The 21,474-nt window shown below is 40.1% G+C and overlaps 1 protein-coding gene across 7 annotated transcripts in view; it reads right to left on the reverse strand.

The window, feature by feature from the left end:
* The window catches only part of LOC126171100 (disco-interacting protein 2), a 647,964-nt gene that overhangs the window by 95,424 nt on the left and 531,066 nt on the right, over positions 1–21,474 (reverse strand). For all 7 annotated transcript variants that reach the window (XM_049920776.1, XM_049920774.1, XM_049920775.1 and 4 more), the window contains 2 exons: positions 13,206–13,508; positions 2,813–2,929 (listed from right to left, as the gene is read on the reverse strand). In XM_049920776.1, the coding sequence (XP_049776733.1) occupies positions 2,813–2,929; positions 13,206–13,508 (420 nt within the window). The remainder of the gene's footprint in view (positions 1–2,812; positions 2,930–13,205; positions 13,509–21,474) is intronic.

Consider the following 21,474-nt stretch of genomic DNA (forward strand, 5'->3'; position numbering starts at 1 on the left):
CTTAAAAGAGCTGGCAAAGCCATTGCTATGCACAGACGTGGAACTCTAATCATTTCTGATTTTATAGGATAGTATTACAACCTAATGTGTCAACCATGACTGTTCAGAAAAGATTTTGTATAAAAAAAATGGTTCAAATGGCTCTGAGCACTATTGGGACTTAACTTCTGAGGTCATCAGTCCCCTAGAACTTAGAACTACTTAAACCTAACTAACCTAGGGACATCACACACATCCACGCATGAGGCAGGATTCGAACCTGCGACCGTAGCAGTCACGCGGTTCCAGACTGTAGCGCCTAGAACCGCTCAGCCACTCTGGTCAGCTTTTGTATTGAACTGTGGAACATTTAGCTATCTAGAAGTGGTGATTGATGAAAGAGATGGACTTCGTGATGTATAACTGAAACCAACAAATTACCTTTCCTGAATGATGGTGTGAAGTGTGCTATTTTTTGGTCTCTTTAAAACTGACTTTGAACTGTTACTGTGTTTTGTCTTTGTGGAGATTACAACAGAAATAGTGAGGAACCAGTTGGAAATGGTGTATTTATTGTTAGTAGTGTACATTATTCAGTTCAGTTATCAGATTTTGGAATCTTACTAAATGTGGTCATTAGTTTTGGAACAGTGATGATTTAACCTTGTCTCTCACTTAAAAGTGAGACTGGTAACCCATACTAAAACAGTTTTCTGCAGTGCAGTAGTGAAGGGAATTATTGTGGGAGTGCCATAAATGATTCCTAGTAAAGCAACATAGGTGCCGATTGTACATGCTGTCTTATACACTGTACATAAATAAGATTTTGGTATTTTAGCTGCATATGTGAATGAGTCTTCATGATATCAAGAGGAGCCAAGAAAGAGACAAAGGAACAATAAAGTCCTCATGATGGAGCTAAACTGTTGTATATCCCAAGACAAAAGATAGATGAATCACAAAGGAATTATCTGAATTGAATGGAAATCAATAGATGTGATGTAAAAGTACAGACAAACAAATGATCACAATTTCAGTAAAATTGGACAATTTATTGAAGAGAAAGAGTTTCACAAATTGAGCAAGTCAGCAATGCATTGTTCCATCTCTGGTCCTTATGCAAGCAGTTATTCACATTGACATTGAGTGACAAAAGTTGTTGGATGACCTTCTAAGGGGTATTGTGTAAAATCCTGTCCATTAGTTCATCAAAATTCCATGCATACTGGAGAGCCCTGACCATAATGCTCCAAATGTCCTCAATTGTGGAGAGATTGGACAATCTTGCTGGCCAAGATAGGGTTTGGCAAGTACAAAAACGAGCAGTAGAAACACACACCATGTGTGGATAGGCATCATGTTGCTGAAACGTAAGCCTAGGATTGCTTGCCATGAAGGGCAACAAAATGAGGTGTAGAGTATCATGATATACAACTGTTCAGTAAGGGTGCTGTGGATAACTATCACAGAGGTCCTGTTATGAAAAGAAGTGACACCCAGCCCATCATTCCTGGCTGTCTGGCTGTGTGGCAAATCACAGTCAGGCTGGTATCCACCACTGTCTGAGGTGATTCCTTACATGTATTCGCTGGTCACTGAGGTTCTGTTCAAAGGGGGACTCATCACTTAAGACAATTCTACTCCAGTCTATGAGATTCCAGACCGAAGATATGTCTGGAGATGTGCCAGACCGCAGTGGGATAACAACCTGACTGTTGTCCACCATATGGCCTGACAACCAGGAGTGTTGGTCTGGAGTACCATTTCTCTTTATAGCAGGACCCCTATGGTTGCAGCACAGTGGTAATCGACGATATTTTAAGCCTTGTTCTGTTGCTCTTCATGGCAAACCATCCTGGATTTACATTTCAGCAACACATGCCCTCCTGCACAAGCCAAGAGTTTCTACTGCTCGTCTCCATGCTTGCCGATGCCTCCCTCGCCAGCAATGTCGCCAGCTCTCTCTCTCTCTCTCTCTCTCTCTCTCTCTCTCTCTCTCTCTCTCTCTCTCTCTCTCTCTCTCTCTCTGATTAAGAACATTTGGAGAACAATGGGCATGGCCCTCCAACCAGATCAAGATTTTGATGATTTAGTGCACCAACTGGACAGAATTTGGCACAATATCCCCCAGTTGGACATCGAACAGCTCTATTAATCAGTGCCAAGTTGAATAACTGCATTAATGAGTTGCTCAATCTGTGAAGCTCTTTCTCTGGAATAAATCATCCAATTTTTCTTAAACTGTAATCTTTGTTTGCCCATATGTGTACATCACATCTACTGATTTCCATCACATTTAGATGACTTTTGTTGTGCATCCTTTTTTTGTCCCAGAATGTAACTGCACCATTATGATTAAACTCATAAGAAGCAGTAATTTTAAGTAAAAACATACATTGCCAGTTGCATATGACACAAATCTTCTAATCAGATGGTGAATATTCTGTGATACTGCTTAGAGCCAAGTCATGAAAGCTTTATTACTTCCCTCCCCCATAAGGTATTTTAGATGGTAAATCTGTGCCTTTAATTGGGCTGTTACCAGACGTTTCAGTTTTCCACACACAGCCATTTTAGATGCTAAATCTGTGCCTTTAATTGGCCTGTTACCAGAAATGTCAGTTTTCCAAACACAGCCAACAATCACCTTCCAATAATTCCGAAATTCATTTAAATCTGCTGATTTGAAACATCTCATCAACTGACTGAATCTGAAACACAGTTACTTAGAGTGACAATTCTTCAATTTCTTCTTTGCAACATACAGCTCAACAGTTTTTTTTTTAAATGAAGTATATGAAGTAGTTTTCACCTCATAAAAGTTGTTACATACCCATATTGTCATCTGATGTTGAAGACTGCCTCGACTGGTTATACCGATTGACTCTGTCAGCAGCTGTCAGGCGACGAGACTGTGCTGTGTTGTGGGTAACATCAGGTGGCTGAGAATCTGAAAGCAAGAAATGTGATGGTAAAATAAAAGTCAGCTTACCAAGAAGACGAAGAAACAAACAAATCAAGAAAAATTCGAACTTGAAATTTCCATCATCAAAAGATAAAGGCATATGAGGAAAAAGAAAGAAATCAATAAATATTACAATAACGTTCTCCAGAACATTAGGGAAGTTTATCCTATCTAATGCTAAATGTTAAAAGTGTTAGCAATACTAACAGTAACATCTTTTTAGGAGTTGACTGCTATGACAGAGAATGCCTGCTGTAATACCAAGAATATAAATGACTGGTTGCATGTGTACATGGGCAAACATTCAAAATCATGGTAATTCTACATTACGTCAGCACTGCAAACTTTATTTTCATGAAGTTCTTATTTTAAGCACATAGCTATAATGGATTCTCTTCCTGAAACACTCTACATTGCTCCATTTCCAAATGCACTATCTTTGTTCATTCAGCCCATATCTAAGTAACACACAAATTTACTTGAAAGAAAAAAATTAAATGCAGAAAAATGCCATTATTTGCTTCAGAATATATATGAGACATTGAATTTATTCATACAGGATATGACCAACAAGCAACAAGACTAATTTCTTCAATGCAGTGGGAAGGCATGAGGTGCTCTCCATATGGATGGGCTGGGTAGTGGATGGATGTTATATGAACTAAAGAGAGACAAGTCAGAAGGAAGACAGGAAAATGTCAAACAGAAAACACACACTGCATGCCTGACACTTACGAAATTATGAAAATATGGACAAAGTTTAAGAACTTATGAACTAAGGTCGTCAGTTAGGTTTTGATAGCATAGAAGTTTAACTAGCTAAAATCCACTGTGCATTCAGTTGAGAGTGACAGCTTGCAAATGCAGAATGTACGAGTAAAGTTGGTGCTGAAAATTCTCTGATAATCAGAAGGAACAGTACACAATGATTTGTCATGAATTGCTGGGATTAGTGAAGGCTAACCAAATCTTTTGAACAGAATGATATCCAAAGACAACACTTGGATTAGAGTATCACTCAGATAACAATCCAAAGAGCTGAGTGGCATGCAAGCACTACTCCTGAACCAAATTATGCCCACATGAGTAAATCAAGAATGAAATTAATGATTATCATCTATGTTATGGAAAAGGTATGCCCCAAAAGCAGTTTGTGACTCTGGATGAACAGTGAATGGCAAATTTTAGGTAGAAGTACTTGACTAACTGAGAATTAGGTTTGTATCTGAAAGGAGACTTTTGTTTGTCTGTCTTTGTTTTAGGGTCCAAAAACAAAGAGTGTCATATGCACCCATGTCAGAACCGTAGAACACGAAGATAAAGAAAGGAGTTAAAAATGACTACACGTTAAGCCCAATCAACAAAAGGAAAGATAGGTGAAAACGGGGATGTGGAGAAAGGTCTATAAAATACGCCATACATAAATGGAGGTCCCGAACTAACAATTAAATGTCCTTCGCCATGTTCCTACAACAGATGAAACATAAAATGCTGTCAACAGGCTGCTCGTCATTCACTAAAACAGCCGATAACTCAGACGGCAAACGCAAACTGTCAAAGGTTCAGGACAATGAGCACAAAGTGGTGGGGGAGCACCACTTGACAAATGGTGATGGCTAAAAGGACACTGCCCAATATTTAACCTAGATAAAATGACCTCATGGCGAGAGACCCGAGAGGAGGTCGCAGAAGCTGAGGGGAGAGGCTTAATTCCCCAGAGCTTGTTCCCATTAAGGGAGGACCAATGGTGATGCCAAAGTGACACCACCTGCTGATACATGACACCACAGAGATCATCGGAGGGTATGGAAGAACTAGCAGGACGAGGTACAAGAACTGCAGCGACAGCAGCAGCATCAGCAGCCTCGTTTCCTGTCAGACCAATACGACCAGGAACCCACAAAAATATCACAGTGGCTCCATCAAGAGTGAGCAAGTGACACCTTTCAGGGACCCTTTGCACTAAGGAATGGATGGTGTACAGCACACACAAGCTTTGAAGAGCACAGAGAGAGAGAGTGAACAGATGACCCAATTGAAAAGCCTGTATCAATGGATGTACTGCATGGCCTGATATAGGGCAAAGAGCTTTGCTGTTAATACTGAGCATTTTTAACGGAATCTGATGCTGAAAAACGTCAGTACCAATGATGAAGGCACATCCAAGTCAGTCCAAGAGCCATCACTGTACACAAAGGTACTATCGTGAAGTTCTGTGCGAAGGTCATGAAACTTTCGGTGATAGAAGGAGGCTGGAGTAGTGTCCTTGGAAAGTGAATGAAGGCCAAGGTGAACACGGGCCACCACACGAAGACAAGATGATGGCAGGTTCACATCCATTGGGAATGTGATTGACAGCATGAAGTTAAGCTGCTGGAGCAAGAGCCAGAGGGACGTGCCCCATACTGGTGAGCAAAGGAGTTATTAAAGGAGGAGGCATAGGATGGGTGGCCAGGCATGGCAGATGAATGGCACGCGTATCTGCTGAGGAGAAAGTCATGGCGGTATGACAGCGGTAGTCCGGATGTTTCTGCATATAGAGTCTCAACCAGGCTAATGTAAAAGACACCAGCGGCCAAACATATGCCACTATGGTGGATACTATCGCGACAGTGTAAGAGGGACGGACATGCAGTTGCATAAACGAAACACCCATAATCTAGTTTCAAACAGACATGGGTACTGGTCCTCAGGATGTACCATTGAGAACACACAGGACACTGAGGGACTGCATAAAGCGAGCAGCCAGATATGACGTGGGAGGACTAAGAAATTTTCCTATTCAACATGAGCCCCAGGAATTTTGTAGTTTCAATGAACAGAAGAGCGACAGGCCCAAGATGTAAAGACAGTGGCAGAAACAAATAGCACTGCCAGAGATTGATACAAACAGTCTTGTCAGTGTAAAAACAAAATCCATTGTTGATGCTCCATTAGTAAAGATGATCAAGACGTCACTGAAGACACCACTCCAGGAGGTAAGCCCAAGGACAACTGCAAAAGATTGCAAAATTGTCAACGAAAAGGGAGTCGGAGATGTCCAGTGGAAGAGAGGCCATTATAGGTTTAATGGCAATAGCAAAGAGGATGACACTCAGTACAGAGCCCTGAGGCACATCGTTTTCCTGGATAAAGGTGTCTGACAAGGCAGAACCCACACGTACCTTGAAAATTTGGTCTTTTAAAAATTTGTGAAGGTATCTGGTCATGCGGCCACGGAAGCCCCAAATGTAGAGAGTACGGAGGATACCAGTCCTCCAACAGGTGTCTTAAGCTTTCTCCAAATCGAAAAACATGGATGTAGTCTGGTATTTCTGCAGAAAACCATGCATGACATGGGTGGCCAAAGTGACGAGATGGTCAACTGCAGAACGGCGCACTCTAAATCCACACTGTGCAGGGGTTAGTAAATTGCGAGACTAAAGCCATCATACCAGCTAGGCATGAATCATATGTTCAATCACCTTGCAAACAGCTGGTGCAAGAGAAGGAGAGGTAACTAGAAGGAAGGTGTTTGTCTTTACCAGACTTAGTTATAGGTATGACAGTGGCTTCACATCAGCATCTGCGAAACATCCCCTCTGTCCATATGCAGTTGTACTTATGTAGCAGAAAGTGCATGCCCACAACAGAATGGTTCTGCAACACGTGAATGTGAACACTGTCTGGCCCTGGGACAGAGGATCGGAATGAAAAAGAGAGCATGACCTAGCTCCCTCATAGTAAAGGCAGCGTTGTAGCACTCATGATACTGAGAAGAGAAGGGTATCACCCAAGGCTTTTCCATTCGTTTCCGACGGAGGAAGACATGGTGATAGTAGGAGGAGCTCGAAATCTTCACAAAATACCAGCCCAAGAAGTTGGAGATAGCAAATAGGGTCCACTATGATATTGTCTACTACTGTCAGCCCGGAAATTGGGGAATGGACCTTAGTCCCAGAGAGCTGTCGGAGGCTGGTCCACATGGTGGAAGAGGGATGGTAACTGTTAAAAGAACTAATAAAGAAAATCCAGCTAGCTTTTTTGCTGTCCTGAAGAACTCGAGGACACTGTGTTCAGAAATGTTTATAACAAATGCAGTTTGCCATCATATGATGACAGTTAAAAATGCAGAAAGCACATATCTGCATGCAAATTACAAGCCTCAGTCCATCAAGGGACCAGCACACAGCCCGGTAATAAGGAAGTGCTAGGAATGAAACATTATGCAGCAGTAAGGATAATGTTTGTAAGATATTCTACTTGGACATTAAAAATGGTGAAATGTTGTTCGTCAAAGGTTACCAGGAGCAAAACCTCCAGTCGGCCTTAGAAAGCTGGCATTTGGGTGTGTTCTTCGGTGGTGTAGGAGTCAGCAAACAGATAGCAAATGGAAAATGGCCGCTCGAGTATATGTCAGAGAGAACAGACCACTCAAGATGATGGGCAAGCTGGGCAGTGCAGAAGGAGAGGTCCAAATAGGAATAGATGTGCATGGAGTCTGAAAAGAATGTGGGTGCTCCCATGTTAAGGCAGATGGGGTTAAGTTGACCGAGGTCAGCCGTGAGGACACCTCTCGGACACATTCTGCAAGACCCGCAAAGGGGATGGTGCACATTTGAGACATGGAGCAGCAGAAAGGGATGAGAGAGTTGGCCAATAGGCTGGAGGAAGTGACATCGGAAGACAGAGGGATGTAAACGAAACATCGGGAAAAGGCCAAGTGAAGACTGCAACAGCTTGAAGACAGGTAGTCAAGGAGATGTATTGGGTATGAATGTCACCCCAGATGAACAACATGACTCCCCAACGAGATGGAATGCCATCCTCAGGGGGAAGGTAAAAGCGGACAGGGAAGAAATGCGACAGGTCCAAGCGGTTGTGAGGATGTAATTTTGTTTCCTGGAGGCAGAGAACAAGCAAACACTGCAATTTTAAGAGCAACCATAAGTCCTCTTTGTTGGATCAAAGGCCAACATGAAGAGAATAGAACCTTTTGAAGTCGGGTGGTACAGAAGAATGCTGAAAGTCAGAAAGGTAGATCATATAACTAACCAGGAGGTATTGAACAGAACTGGGGAGAAAAGAAATTTGTGGCACAATCTGACTAGAAGAAAGGATCAGTTGGAACAACACATTCTGAGACCTCAGAGGATCACTCATTTTGTACTGGAGGGAAGCTTGGGGGGTAAAAATCGTAGAGGGAGACCAAGAGATGAGTACAGTAAACACATTCAGAAGGATGCAGGTTGCAGTAGTTACCGTAAGATGAAGAGGCTTTCACAGGATAGTGTAGCAAGGAGAGCTGCATCAAATCAGTCTTTGGATTGAAGATCACAACAACAACCCACAAATGCTGAAGTCCAGATCTTTGTGCTTTTTATTATCACCAAGAATAAAGTAGACAACTATAAAATGCAACAGCTTCCCAGGTAATGCCATACTGGGATCATATATGTGGAGAGAACGACTTAACTGGCAAACACACAGTGAGCACTATCATAACTCTAATAATCACACTAATGTTAGGAACTTCCTGGCTGGTTCTCTATTAACATAATATGCAAACATCTAATATACAAAGTTGCACGGAGCACTGCTTATGGACATTCTAGAACACAGTTTGCACTTCACGTTCATTGGTGTTGTACCAATTTTGTTTCTTTAGAACTGAGAAATAGAATTTGTAGCAAACTATGACAATTCTTGAAAAAAATGATTGAACACAATATTTCTGTCATATGAGGAGACAGTGCTGCTTGTTATACATTAAGAGGAAAGTTATTCACTCACTAACTTAACCTACAAGAAAACAGGCTGGGACATTACTAAGACTTCAATTTCCATGCTGTGTTAGTGTATGATCTTAAACTGTCTGCTTATGCCATGACAGACAATCCCAACCACCTGCCACAAGGTTCATATCCCTGTTACAGACCCAGGTGCAAAACCTGCCCAATCCACCCACCCAGCACTTCCTATTCTAGTCCTGTGAGGTTTATCCTACCCCATCAGGGGCTAGGCCGCATGTGAAAGCAGCCGTGTCATTTAGCAGCTCTGCTGCAACCACTGCACAGGGTTTTATATTCGTAGGACTACCAAGTAGCTGTCCACCAGGATGAACGGCCACCACCAAAATGTGGCCACGAGCAAAGTAGCCCATCCTGTGACACAACAATGGCTGCTTCACTACCCAAGCCATCTGGATCCTTCCCTCCACCACCAGCTTTTCTGAACTGCGCATAAGGGAATTATCCGTACAACACATTCTCTGTTCCTGTAATTTTTCCAGACTCAACCTGGTAACATACTGTCTCCCCCCCCCCCCAACAGCTTTGACCCCTACTGTCCTATCATTCTCTCTTCACTCTCATCTCCCACCCTGTTCATTTGCAGCCTTCTGTCAACACATCTTCCCATTTTTCCGTGCTCCTCTCCTTTTTCATCCTCCCCCCCCCCCTTCTGCCCCACAAACCTCATGAAGCTGCACCTGTTGGCAGTCTAGTCCCTGCACACTCCACCAGAAAGCATTCGTCTCTTTCTCCACCCTTACACTACTATCCCTTCCCCTTCCCTGCCCCCCTACAGTTTGCTGCTTGCATCCCACGTCATTTCTGGTCTGAGATGCTGGAGTTAACACACATGTGTGGGTGAGGTGTGCTTGCTTTTGTGTGTGTGTGTGTGTGTGTGTGTGTGTGTGTGTGAAAAGCTTTATGTATGTGTTTTAATTGTGCACGTCTCCAGCTTGGTGTGTCTTCTTTATGGTAAGTAGTGTCTGTCTGTTTCTAAATTGTTGATATTCGTATCTCGAGTTTCCATTTCTAGATTTAAGTTCCTTTGACAAATAGTTTTATTTCTATTGCAGCAAGGCCCTTTTTTAAGATTAACTGACTATGCACTCAATTTAGATAACATATGTAAGAAACCCAGAAATATTAGTGTAAGATCCCTGCAGATCAGTGAAATTAAAATCCTAGTGGTTAAATTTTGAAGGATTCACAAAAAAGTGTCATAGTTTGATGTATCCCTAAAAAGGACTGAAGCTCATATGATACTACACACAGGATGCTGGTTAAAACCTGAAGCTGACGGTAATGGCACCTCTAGAGAAAATTTAAGCATAAAATACTGAAAGAATAGGGAAGTGGGAAATGGAGGTGGTGTATTTGTCACAGTACACAAGAACCTCAAATTCACCAAGACAGAAACTGAAGGTGGATGTGAGGTTATTCTGGTAAGACTAGTATCCTGGGTGGGCATAAAATTGTAACAGGGCCCTTCTAATAACCGCCAAACTCACTTCCTGATGCAACCAAAAACTTCTGAGAAAACCTCAGTTTGCTTGTACATATGTATCCTAAACATAATGTAATCATTTGAAGAGACAATCACCCAACAAACAGTTGGGGTAGTTATAATTCTGTTAATAATGGGTGTGGCAAGACTCCTGTAAAACATTACTAAATGCTTTGACTGAAACAGTTAAAACTGAACTAAGTCCGAGAGCCAATGGAATTCTTATCAGATTCTGTACCCAATTTGCAGCTGAGTTAGCCCCTCTGTTGATTATAATTTCTTGTCAATCCCTCAAACAAAAAACTGTGCTCAGAAGCTGGAAGAAAGCACAGGTGAAATTGTCTACAAGAAGGGTAGCAGAAGTGATCCAAGAAACTACCATCCAATATTTCTAGCATCCATTTGTTGTAGAATCATAGACATATTCTGGGCTCAAACACAATGAGGTATCTCAAACAGAATGAGCGCTTCCATGCCAACCAGCACGGATTCTGAAACCAATCAATCATGTGGGACCCAACTCTCACTTTTCTCACTTGACATCCTGAAAGCCAAGGCTCAAGGCTATCAAGCAAATGCAGTATTTCTTGATTTCAAAGAAGCATTTTACAGAGTACCACAACTATGCTTATTATCACATAGGATTTCAAGCAAAATTTGTGACTGTTTGACGATTTCTTCATAGAGAAGACACAGCCTGTTCTCTTGGATGGAGAGTCATCAACAGATGTGAAGAAACTTTGTGTGTTTCTCAGAGAAGTATTTGGATCCCTTGCTGTTCATGTTGTATATTAATAACCTTGCAGACAATATTAATAGCAACCTAACACTTTTTTGCTGATGGTTTAGTTACCTACAAGGAAGTACAGTCTGAATGAAGCTGCACACAACCTTGATAAGATTTCAAAGTGGTGTGAATACTGGCAACTTGCTTCAAATGTCCAGAAATGTAAAATTGTGCATTTCACAAAATGATAAATCATAGTATCATATGAACATAATATCAGTGAGTCACTGCTAGAGTCAGTAAACTCATACAAATAGCTGGGTGTACCACTTAGTAGGAACATGAAATGGAATAATCACATATACTCAGTTGTGGGTAAAGCAAGTCACAGACTGTGGTTCATTGGTAAAGTACTAGGGGAATGCAATCAGTCTACAAAGTAGATTTCTTACCTATGTGACCCGTCTTAAAGACACTTTAAGATAGATGGAAACTATCCCAAGAAAGTACTAACAAAGTTTCTCTGTACACCTCTTAAGAAGGTAGGAGGCACTGTCTGTTCTTGGGAAATTTGAATGTCCCACAATATGATTTGTGATCCACGGGAACTCACTTCTACATTAATAAATACTGCAGCCTCAATGTCTTGTTTTTATCACCTATAACAATGTCAGTTACACATGAAAATGCAAGATTTTGGAAGTCTTTGTCTGTCTGACAACAGCTGATGGTACATTTCTTTGTACCACAAGACAAAAATGACATCTGGTCTTATGCCAAGTACTATGGAGCTCAAAAGTAACAAAGCCCTTTTCCATCGATGTAACAGTGCCAAATTTGTCAACTGCAGTTTCTCACAGGTGAAAGGAATTCTTAGTATGATATTAAGACACACTCCACATATTGCAACAATGTTCTTTTATGGTGCTCAAGGTACAAGTCTCTCTTTCTGAAGAACACTGTATTATCTGATTGTGATAAAGTTAAGCACGCAGTAAAACCCATGCACTGAAAATGTTTTCCAAAGCACCTGCCCATTGTCATCTTACGAGAAATACTTTTGGGGAGAAATACTGGAAGTGTGCAGTCTCGTGTAACATTTTTATTGTTATGGATGAATCTACAATAGCTTCATAGATTATCATCAACAGTGTCGTATGATTGCACACCATGAAATACTTCTGTGAGGATCTGTAACATTCATACCCACTGTTGCAGTGTAAAGTCAGTGCCAGCAGACCAGTTGGGAATGACAGGGAAGAGAAGGCTATGAGAAGAGGTCAGCCAATCATACACTCACTGACCTCCCTCCAGGATGACAAACTGACAGCAGCGGCCGCTATGTGAAGACAACATAAGTGCCGTGCCCCACTAGTGAGAGCCTACTTAGATAGCAGCTTCAACATTAACCACTCTGTTAGCGAGACATTGTAGCCGCTGTCATTAGCAGTTTCTATGTAGCACAGGCTTGTGTTCATCTATTCAGAAGAAGAATGATTATTTTGTATGTCGCCCTTTGCTTGCGACACAGCTATCTAGTTAAGTGTTGTAGTGTCATGTTATAATAAAACTCATTAATATGAGTTGTTTGATTGTTTATCTAGTGAACTGAGTATGCAGGATTCCTAGACACAACACCCAGCAATGTTACGAAGAAGTGAACTCCACAACTTCTCTCCATCTTCTTGGCCAAATATTCCTGATGGACATTTCTTGAACCTCTAGGATTCGAACTGGCTTATTCTGTGTCAAGTAGCACTTCAGTGGCACACACTACTGACCTCAGTTGTACAGGCAGATTGCACCGCATGTGTGTATGTGTCTAAAAATGCACTGCTATGATACAAGTGCCAGTGCGTTCTTGCAGCAGATACAGCGCATCACAGGAGAAACTGGTCATTTGCTTTACTCTTTTTTTATTGCTTATAAACACATGTGCATACACATAATATAGTTCTCATTTTTTACTGTGAAGAAGTCTCAGGAGTGAATTAATTCAACTGACTGATTATCGTAAGGCTTCTGGAACCTTATCCTTAGTTTCTAGGCATGTGCCAGAAATTCAGAAGTCCTCTCAAATATCACGAAAATCTGCTTGCTCCACTCCAAGCTCACTGGAATATGGGTGATAAGAACCACAGGTCTGACAAAAGCTGATGAAAACTAGTGAGAGCTAGTGGGAAGCATCTCTTTAAAAAAAATTGGATAATCAGACAGTACAAATTCACTATTACCTGTAGTATTACAAAATGTACTTACAGGGTCGCATGTTGTGCATGACATCAGTGATGTCAGCAACATCACGCTCATCCCAAACTGTGAGCCCAGGGCCACCATTAGGAAGGCGTGTGTGACGAGGCTGTTGCGAGCGTTCCCGCTGCTGTGGCGGCGTCTCGCGGGCAGAACCTGTGCTGCTGGTGTCCGACTGCAGCTGTGGCTGCCCCTGCGGGTGCTGGTGCCCATGCTGATGAGATCGTGGCACGACTGCACGCTCTCGCTCTGGTGTGCTCTGCACGTCGCCACCACCCTCATTTACCACACTGTCTTCATCAGAGCTTGATGCTGTACCAACAAAAAACTTATTAGCACCTTTTCACACTGCACAGAGTGTAATAATAAGTGAAATAATTTACAGTGATTCCCATTAATTGGGATGGACTGTCATACGTAATGAAACTTGGCAGAAATGTAGAATACAAAAGAAAACATTCACAAAACACGAAAACTGATACAGGCAAATAATTTATGATAAAACTTTTTTAATATACCAGTCCACTGATTATCTGTATATCCATCAATCACAACATAAATTTAACAAACACATCAGTTAATTGATATTTGCTGGTATGTGATGATGGCCCTAGGTATCAAATATTGACAGACAATGTCACTGATGACCAAGAACCATGTGACAACGAAGATGAGCCTCAAAAAGAAAGAGACTATTGATAACAACCATGTTGAGAGAGAACCATCCAATGAGGAAGACTTTTACTGCCTTTGTATGGCTATAAAGTGGCTAGAGCACTGAATATGTGAAGCCATGGAACAGTCATTTATGTGTTTTTTTTTAGTGTTGGTGGTGGTGGTGGAGGGGGGGGGGGGATGGTGTCATTTATGAAAACAATTTGTACCAAAGTTTACAGAAATATGAAAATATAGAAACACTGACTTAAACACAAAACTGTACACTCTTGTTTCATGTCAAAATTGACTACATAGCATAGTTTGAAAAATATTCAAAATTACAGTTTGGACACATAGGTGGGATTCATCTTAGGAGATCAAGCTACATATTAAGTGTGCTGAATTAGTCATAAACAATAGCAGCCCTCTATGTAGACCACTACTGTTCAGTACTATGAAATCATCCTCCACTGCACAGCCCTAAGGACACACATAAGCATAAAGGATTTTATTTCTATGGGGCAAATCAAAGTCCTGTGAGCCACACAAAGATCATTCCTCAGACAGACAAAGTTTCATCCTCAGCCAACTTGTTTACAGATGTTTTATAGTATGGAATGTGTTACAACATGGTTGTAAAGTTAAACACATCTGACATAACTTTGGAAGGCAAACCCAGTCTCATCCTCTGAGAGAATCCAGTCTCAATGGCAGTTTGCTCACACTAAATGCCCACTAAAGTGATGAACTGTAAGCAGTATTCTCATTGGTGTTTGCCTATATAAATTCCACTTTCATGAAACCTCCTGTCTGCAGTGATTAGTAGCTTTATTGTCAGCTTTATCATCCTGGAGACTGCAGGCCTCGTACAGAGAACTATGCATGGAATGGTGGTCATATCCCTTCAAGTCTGTAAAACTAAATATCAATCATCATAACGTAACAACAGAAAACCCAGAATGGAATAATGACAATATTGTAAATAGGATAGATTGCTACTCACCATATAGTGGAGATGTTCAGTCACAGACATGCATAGCATAAGGATTGCAAAATAAATAAAATTTTGGGCAAAAGGCCTTCTTCTGAATTAGAAAACTTACACCCATACATTCATGCAAACACAACTCACACAAATGACCATTGTTATCTGGCTGCCGTAGTCAGACTGTGAGCATCAGCGCGTGATGGGAGAAGCAATAATATGGGTGGTGGAGTAAGGAGGAGGCTGGGGCAGGGAGGAGGAAGGATGGCAGGGTAAGGAGGGGGAATGGCAAACTGCTGCTTGTGGTAGCATACAGAGTGAGGTGGGGAGAGGGTAGTGTCAATTACGTGCCTTCTATTACACCAATGCACCCAATCTGTTTACTTCTCTCATTTTTTGCTCCCACTCCCTCCCCCACCCACTGTCTAACTCACTCCTGACTGCACCTATCTGCCCCTACCCTCTCAAATCTCGTTCCTGTATGCTCCCACAAGCAGCACTTTACTGTCTCCCATCCTTACCCTGCTGTCCCTCCCCCTCAGCCTCCTCCTTATGCCAACCAACCAGATTGCTTCTCCAATCATACCCTGACACTTTCAGTCTGGGTACAGCAGACAGAGACAGTGGTCATGTGAGTCAGTCATGTTTGCGTGAAAGTGTGGGTGAAAGTTGTCAAAATCAGAAGAAGATCTTTTGGCCAAGAGCTTATTTCTTCAGCAGTTTTATTTGTTGAACCTGCTGCAACTCAACATCTCCACTACTTGGTGAGTAGCAATCTGCCATTCTCGTAATATTGTCATCATAACATGTTTTAGCTGTTGGCCACCCTTGGCCAAGTCATCTGACCATTGTACCTGTGGTCTGAGAATGTTTTTACAATTCCTGGACAATCAGAGGATGAACACGTAGTCACTTGTGACCCTTATTTGAATACAATTTGCTTCCTTTCTCAATACCCCTCAAGTGAGCTGACTGCTCCATTCATCTTTTCGCACACTGGCACTTGGAAAGCATGTTCTTTTCAAAGGAACCATTTTACAATTTAGGAGAGCCATAGAAATCTAGATCTGAATTGTCAACACTATGCAACTTCATATGCTCGCAATATGTCAAGACACATACACAGTATAGTGTTTTCTCAGTAAATATGAATCAGTCAATGATCTATTTTTCATTGCCAGCCATTTGTTTTCAGGCCATGCTAGACAAAGTCAAGAACAATGCATGGCTAACATGAGATTCAAATATGGATTAATAATATCATTATTAACTAAACTTTAAATTCATAAAAAAATTTACTGCTTTATGTTGACTATTTTCAAAATTTTAATCAAGCCAGATTTCAGAGACCGACTGTCACATGAAGAATTTTTGTTCTCAGTGGTTCATCAATCTCTGTTTACTGAAAAGGCACTTTCAAGTGTTTGTCACAAACAAATATAACAAATCAATAACAACAGACTGTAAATATCTATCACCTAAAATAAGACAAATATTTTGTGGCAAATCATTCTCAGGACTGACTGGAAAGGAGGGTGAGTGAATGATACGGAAATGTGTTCTGAATGTGGTACCACCCAGAGATCATGGTGCCACACCAAAGTTGTCAATGCAAATCAGTACCACAGAAGTAACAGACTTTAGCAAGATCTTGCTGCACTCTGTAAAAACATACGGGTGGAGTTTCTGAAGACCATGCCTCCCCTCGTAGTACAACACCACCATCACATCTGAAATCAATATAGTGTCAGGCATCCAAGAACAAGAACTCAGTCCCAGTTTGTGACAACGGCTACAGCAGTCAACATCGCTGTAGAAGACAATGACAGCTGTTAACTTTCAAATGAACGTGTACTGTTACAAATGTCGAACACTGAACATCAAGATAACAATTTGCTACTTAGAGTATCAAGTGATGCTTCCATAGTCAAAGACACCTGTAAATTATCAAGCAATTCTGTGGCAAAGAACTGTGTCAAAGTTAAATAAATCCTTTATCCATTTATGTATTGAAGTGAACTAATAATTTGTGTGTTCTAATTTGATGAATCTTCTCCCAGAGCAATCAAAGAACCCACAGTAATGGCTGGACAAAAGTGGTTTCATCTGGTCACAACACAGAAAAGATGGTGTTTAAATCAGTGGTTAATCATGCTGATTGATGACACTTCCATCACTTTGTCTACTGTAGTAAATCAGACTTGTTTGTAGGAGATTCATGATGAAACTTACATGACCACTGTTAAACTCAGAGTGGCTTAGTGATGATGTGGACCACAGATTCTTTATATTGCATTATTTTGGTTCTTATTCTTCAATTATAAATTATCCAAGCACTAGATACATTGTATCCTATGGCACAACACGTTTTGCAAGATGTGTAGCACCTTTCAAAGTGACAACACTGATGCCACACTGCTAGCTCCGCTCACATGTCTAGCCAACATGCTGACTGTCTTCAACACCTCCCATTCCCCCCCCCCCTCCCCCCCAAATCACACACCTCCAACATTATGAAGCATCTACACTTCGTTTTTGAGTAGCAAATATGGTGGATATTTTTTTGCTCATCACTGCTGTAACTCATGACAACTCAAATAAAATTACACCAGAAACAATCCCACAGTTTATGATCCATTATAAAATGATGCTGCAACACTACAAAAGTCTCAGGTTTGATCAACCCTTTTTAATCATGTTCACAGAAGTGCTTCCTTACTCAGTAATCATCAGTATGAAGACATTTCTCGAACAAATGAAAAGTGTCTCACCCTCTTCTTCTTCTTCTTCTTCTTCTTCTTCTTCAAGATTTTTTGAGTGTTCAGACTATATTTCATCTCACAACAACACAGGCATCCATGGTGCCGACGGAGCTGGAATGGAAAGCTCTCTCTGTTCTATGATAGGTGCTTACGAACTGTACATAGACTTTGTACACTGGTAGCTTTCTCTGTGCTGTTACTCTGCACCAATCTAAGCTTACAAAATATTAAGTGCCAACTGTCCAGTTGGACTGAATGTACACTTCCTTAAGACGCTATTCACACATATTTTCAATTGTTCATGCTCTTATTCAAGTGCTCCACTCAAAAGTCAAGATATCACGGGCTACATTGCAATAATCTCACATGTTCCCCCAAATGTACTGCACTGTTAAAGAATTCCAATGTTGAAACTGTACACCTTCTACCTCCATGAAAATGGAAGTATGTATTAAGTCACAATATGCCTTATCTAACTGTTCTGCCAAAGGAATACTTCAGAGTTGATGATCACAACTTGCTTCTTTATTTATGCCTTTTTGCTTTTTTTTTTCAAACAATTGTATGTTGTTAATAATAACGTAAAAATTATTAATACTAATTTCAGTCTTAACAATGAGAGATTGTCAATTAATCCACTAACAAAACCTACTTTGAAGAACATAAGTTGGTAGAAAAATCTAAGATAGAAGCATCCTAACTTTTAGTGTTGTTTGTTTACTCTAGAGGGATAAAATTGAAAGTATGACTTAAAGACAACGTTTATATTTATTTTATATTCAAAACTTGTCCAGTATGTTGAATGAAGTGCATTAAAAATTAACAAAAACCCTTAGAACATTGAAATTCCATTAATAAAGTGTTTAGTGATCCTCTGCTTTTGTATGCAAATGTATAATTTTATTGTATTTAATCTATGATAAGTGGTACTGATTGTTAAAGATAATAATGTCAAACATAATAATGGAATTAGTCTCATGAAATTTCTCTCATTGCTATTCAAAGCAAAAAAGTATAGGATATTTTGTACGAGAAAGGCAATTCTCACATGATGTCATAAATGTCTAGTATTCCTGTGAATGAATATGCTGGTTTTCGAATGCTGAACTGAAAGGACAACCACTAGTGTTTTCTACGTTTCAGGTAATCAGTACATGCATAATGTTTGGTTTGTTGTTCTACAACAACAGTCAAGAGAATCTTACTTGATACCATTGTGTGAAATTTCAGTGTAGGGTGAAGTGCATCTCAATTGAGAATATTTCACAATTGGCTAAATATTTGCTTAATTAACATATCGTGAAGATTACACCATCCAATTCACTACAGCTACACACAGCCTGTTTAATAGCAATTATGTGCCACGCATTTGCTGTGAATACCAGACTCAATAATAATTACATATATACTAAGAATTGTATCTGTGCTAAGGCTTCGGTACTCTCTTCATTAGTATGTCATTCTGGCCTTGGATGGACAATAGCGGAGCATGCAAAACACTTGTGACGAAGCAAGCTGGTATAATTTTAATTCCCCTCTTGTTTTGCCATCTGCCTTCTTAAATTCATTTTTTCACTTTTAACTAAATACCGTTAACATAAGTGAGTGTAATCTACATTTATATAAAAGAGAAAGGTTGGCCCGTCGTCTTAAAGAATATAACAGATGTAATTTTGTGATTAGTTTTATATAAGTATATTATTTTCTAATTTACTTTGACTAGGCCTATACCTAGTTAGTATCTTTCATTATAGCGTGAAATCAGTAATCGTTTCGTAACGTAAATTCTATTGTTGACTTACAAACAAATATATAAATTCTATATTAATTACAAACATTTCAAAGATTTTATGCTAGTAATCGTAAAGTATCTATTTGGCTCTATTCATAAACGTGTTAGAAAAGCCAGCCCTTAAATAATTCCAAATTAATTAACAGTTTTGTCAAAAGTATTGTTTACATAACTATATTTGTGAATTTCAGGATTTAAACAAATAACTCAGCCTAAACGTTGTAGTAGAAGAAACTGTTAAAAAGAATCGATTTTTCAATGTAGTCAGTTAATTTAAATTTTATTGTAATTTCTGTAAATTTAACTTTAAACAAGGTGTGGTTTCAGTACCTATGATGATATATAAGGACCTGAATTTTGGTCACGAGACAGTCAGTCCACGGCCGAGTTTCAGACGAGGAATCTGTGTTGCTTACAATGACAACAATGCTTCAATTTAACAGTGAAATAGGCGATACACCAATAGGCCATGTGTTAAAGCAATAACAGTGACTGTTCAATTTATTTGAAGGACTGTGAACATGTGGTTATATTATCACTGCTCATAGATGTTCAATATGTATGATTGGGAGATTGTGCAAAGTGAAAGTGAAAGGCAGTGAAACGTAACTGTGCATCTGTCGGCCATATTATTTACCGTAATCAGCGTCCAAATTACAAACCCAATTTTTCAGCCAGTGTAGTAATGCATTAAGTTGACACCAAGAGCAACAAACGAAATAAACAAAGCAGGTGGAACCGCTACCCACTAGGCAGCTAAATTCCGAACAGTGATGAACATGAATTATCACTGGAAAGCATATTCTGTGATTTTAGTTTTAGCAAGGAATGTTTCTCTATTAATAAAATTACACTGAACTATATCACTAACATGGTTGAGCCTTTTAGCCATATAAGTGGAAATGAGACATTGATTATCAACTGAGGAAAGACTAATATTTCTGTTCACATGCCTTATGGACAGAAGAGATTTTGATTGCTAGAAGCATCATTCTGTCAACTTCTGAAACCTGCTAGGCATTAATAGACAAGTACTGGGGCTCCTGGCCTTTTTTAGAATATGTTGTAATAAATGAATAACTTTTTTCTGGTATCCTTTATATTTCACATAAACAGATTAAATTATCAAATGTAGATTTCCTTTTGTTTCTGTCATTATGATTTGTATCTGTATGTTCACACTGCTGCTCCTCACGTTTATCTAAATAATGAAACAATATTATAGTGAGCACTTTACACTGTCAGTACAAATACATAATCTTGTTTTTGGGATTCACCGATCTCTATGGTTGCACACTACACATTAACAAAAATGTACCCAGGATCTAAGATAAAGAGTTGGGGGAGGTTGCAATTAAGTGGTTTTGTAAAAGGTGTAGGAGTGACGGATGTAAAGTACAATTTCTTACAGACTAAAACTAGAAACTTTAAAAACTTTGGTTACTAACCGTTAGACTTATTATTTTGTAATTGGTTTCTACAATCCACATTGTACTAGACTGAGGAACATTATACTTTATATGAGACTGTACAAATTATTTTGCTGTCAGACAGATAATGCTCATTTGCATGAGAACACTTTCTACATTCACATTTTAATAATTTTTTACATTTTCTGGTAACGTAAGAGAAAACCTTGCCAACTCAAGGCACAATGCTGCTGTAAGCATTTAGAACTGAGAGGTGTCTGCATTCTAAACTGCAAAGAGAAAAGGCCGCGTGGCGTAGCTGTGTGGTCCAGGGCGTCCTGTCACGGTTCGCACGGTTATGCCCGTCGGAGGTTTGAGACATCCCTCGGGCATGGATGTGTGTGTTGTCCTTAGCGAAAGTTAGATTAAGTAGTGTGTAAGCTTAGGGACCAGTGATCAGCAGTTTGGTCCCATATGATCTGTTTTTAAAAAAAGAGAGAGAGAGGAAGGTGGGCAATAACAGAATAGTTTTAATGTCTCACAATAAAGCACTCCCCGAACCCTTACTACTGAACTGATGCATCTGTCTGTGTGATGAGGCAGGATGCAAAATGTGAGTTTGGATTGTGAAGATCATTTTACGTGGGGTGGGGTTGAATGTAAACACGCAAGA

The sequence above is a fragment of the Schistocerca cancellata genome, chromosome 1 (genome assembly GCF_023864275.1).
Source record: "Schistocerca cancellata isolate TAMUIC-IGC-003103 chromosome 1, iqSchCanc2.1, whole genome shotgun sequence".
In the NCBI taxonomy this organism is placed as follows: Eukaryota; Metazoa; Arthropoda; class Insecta; order Orthoptera; family Acrididae; genus Schistocerca; species Schistocerca cancellata.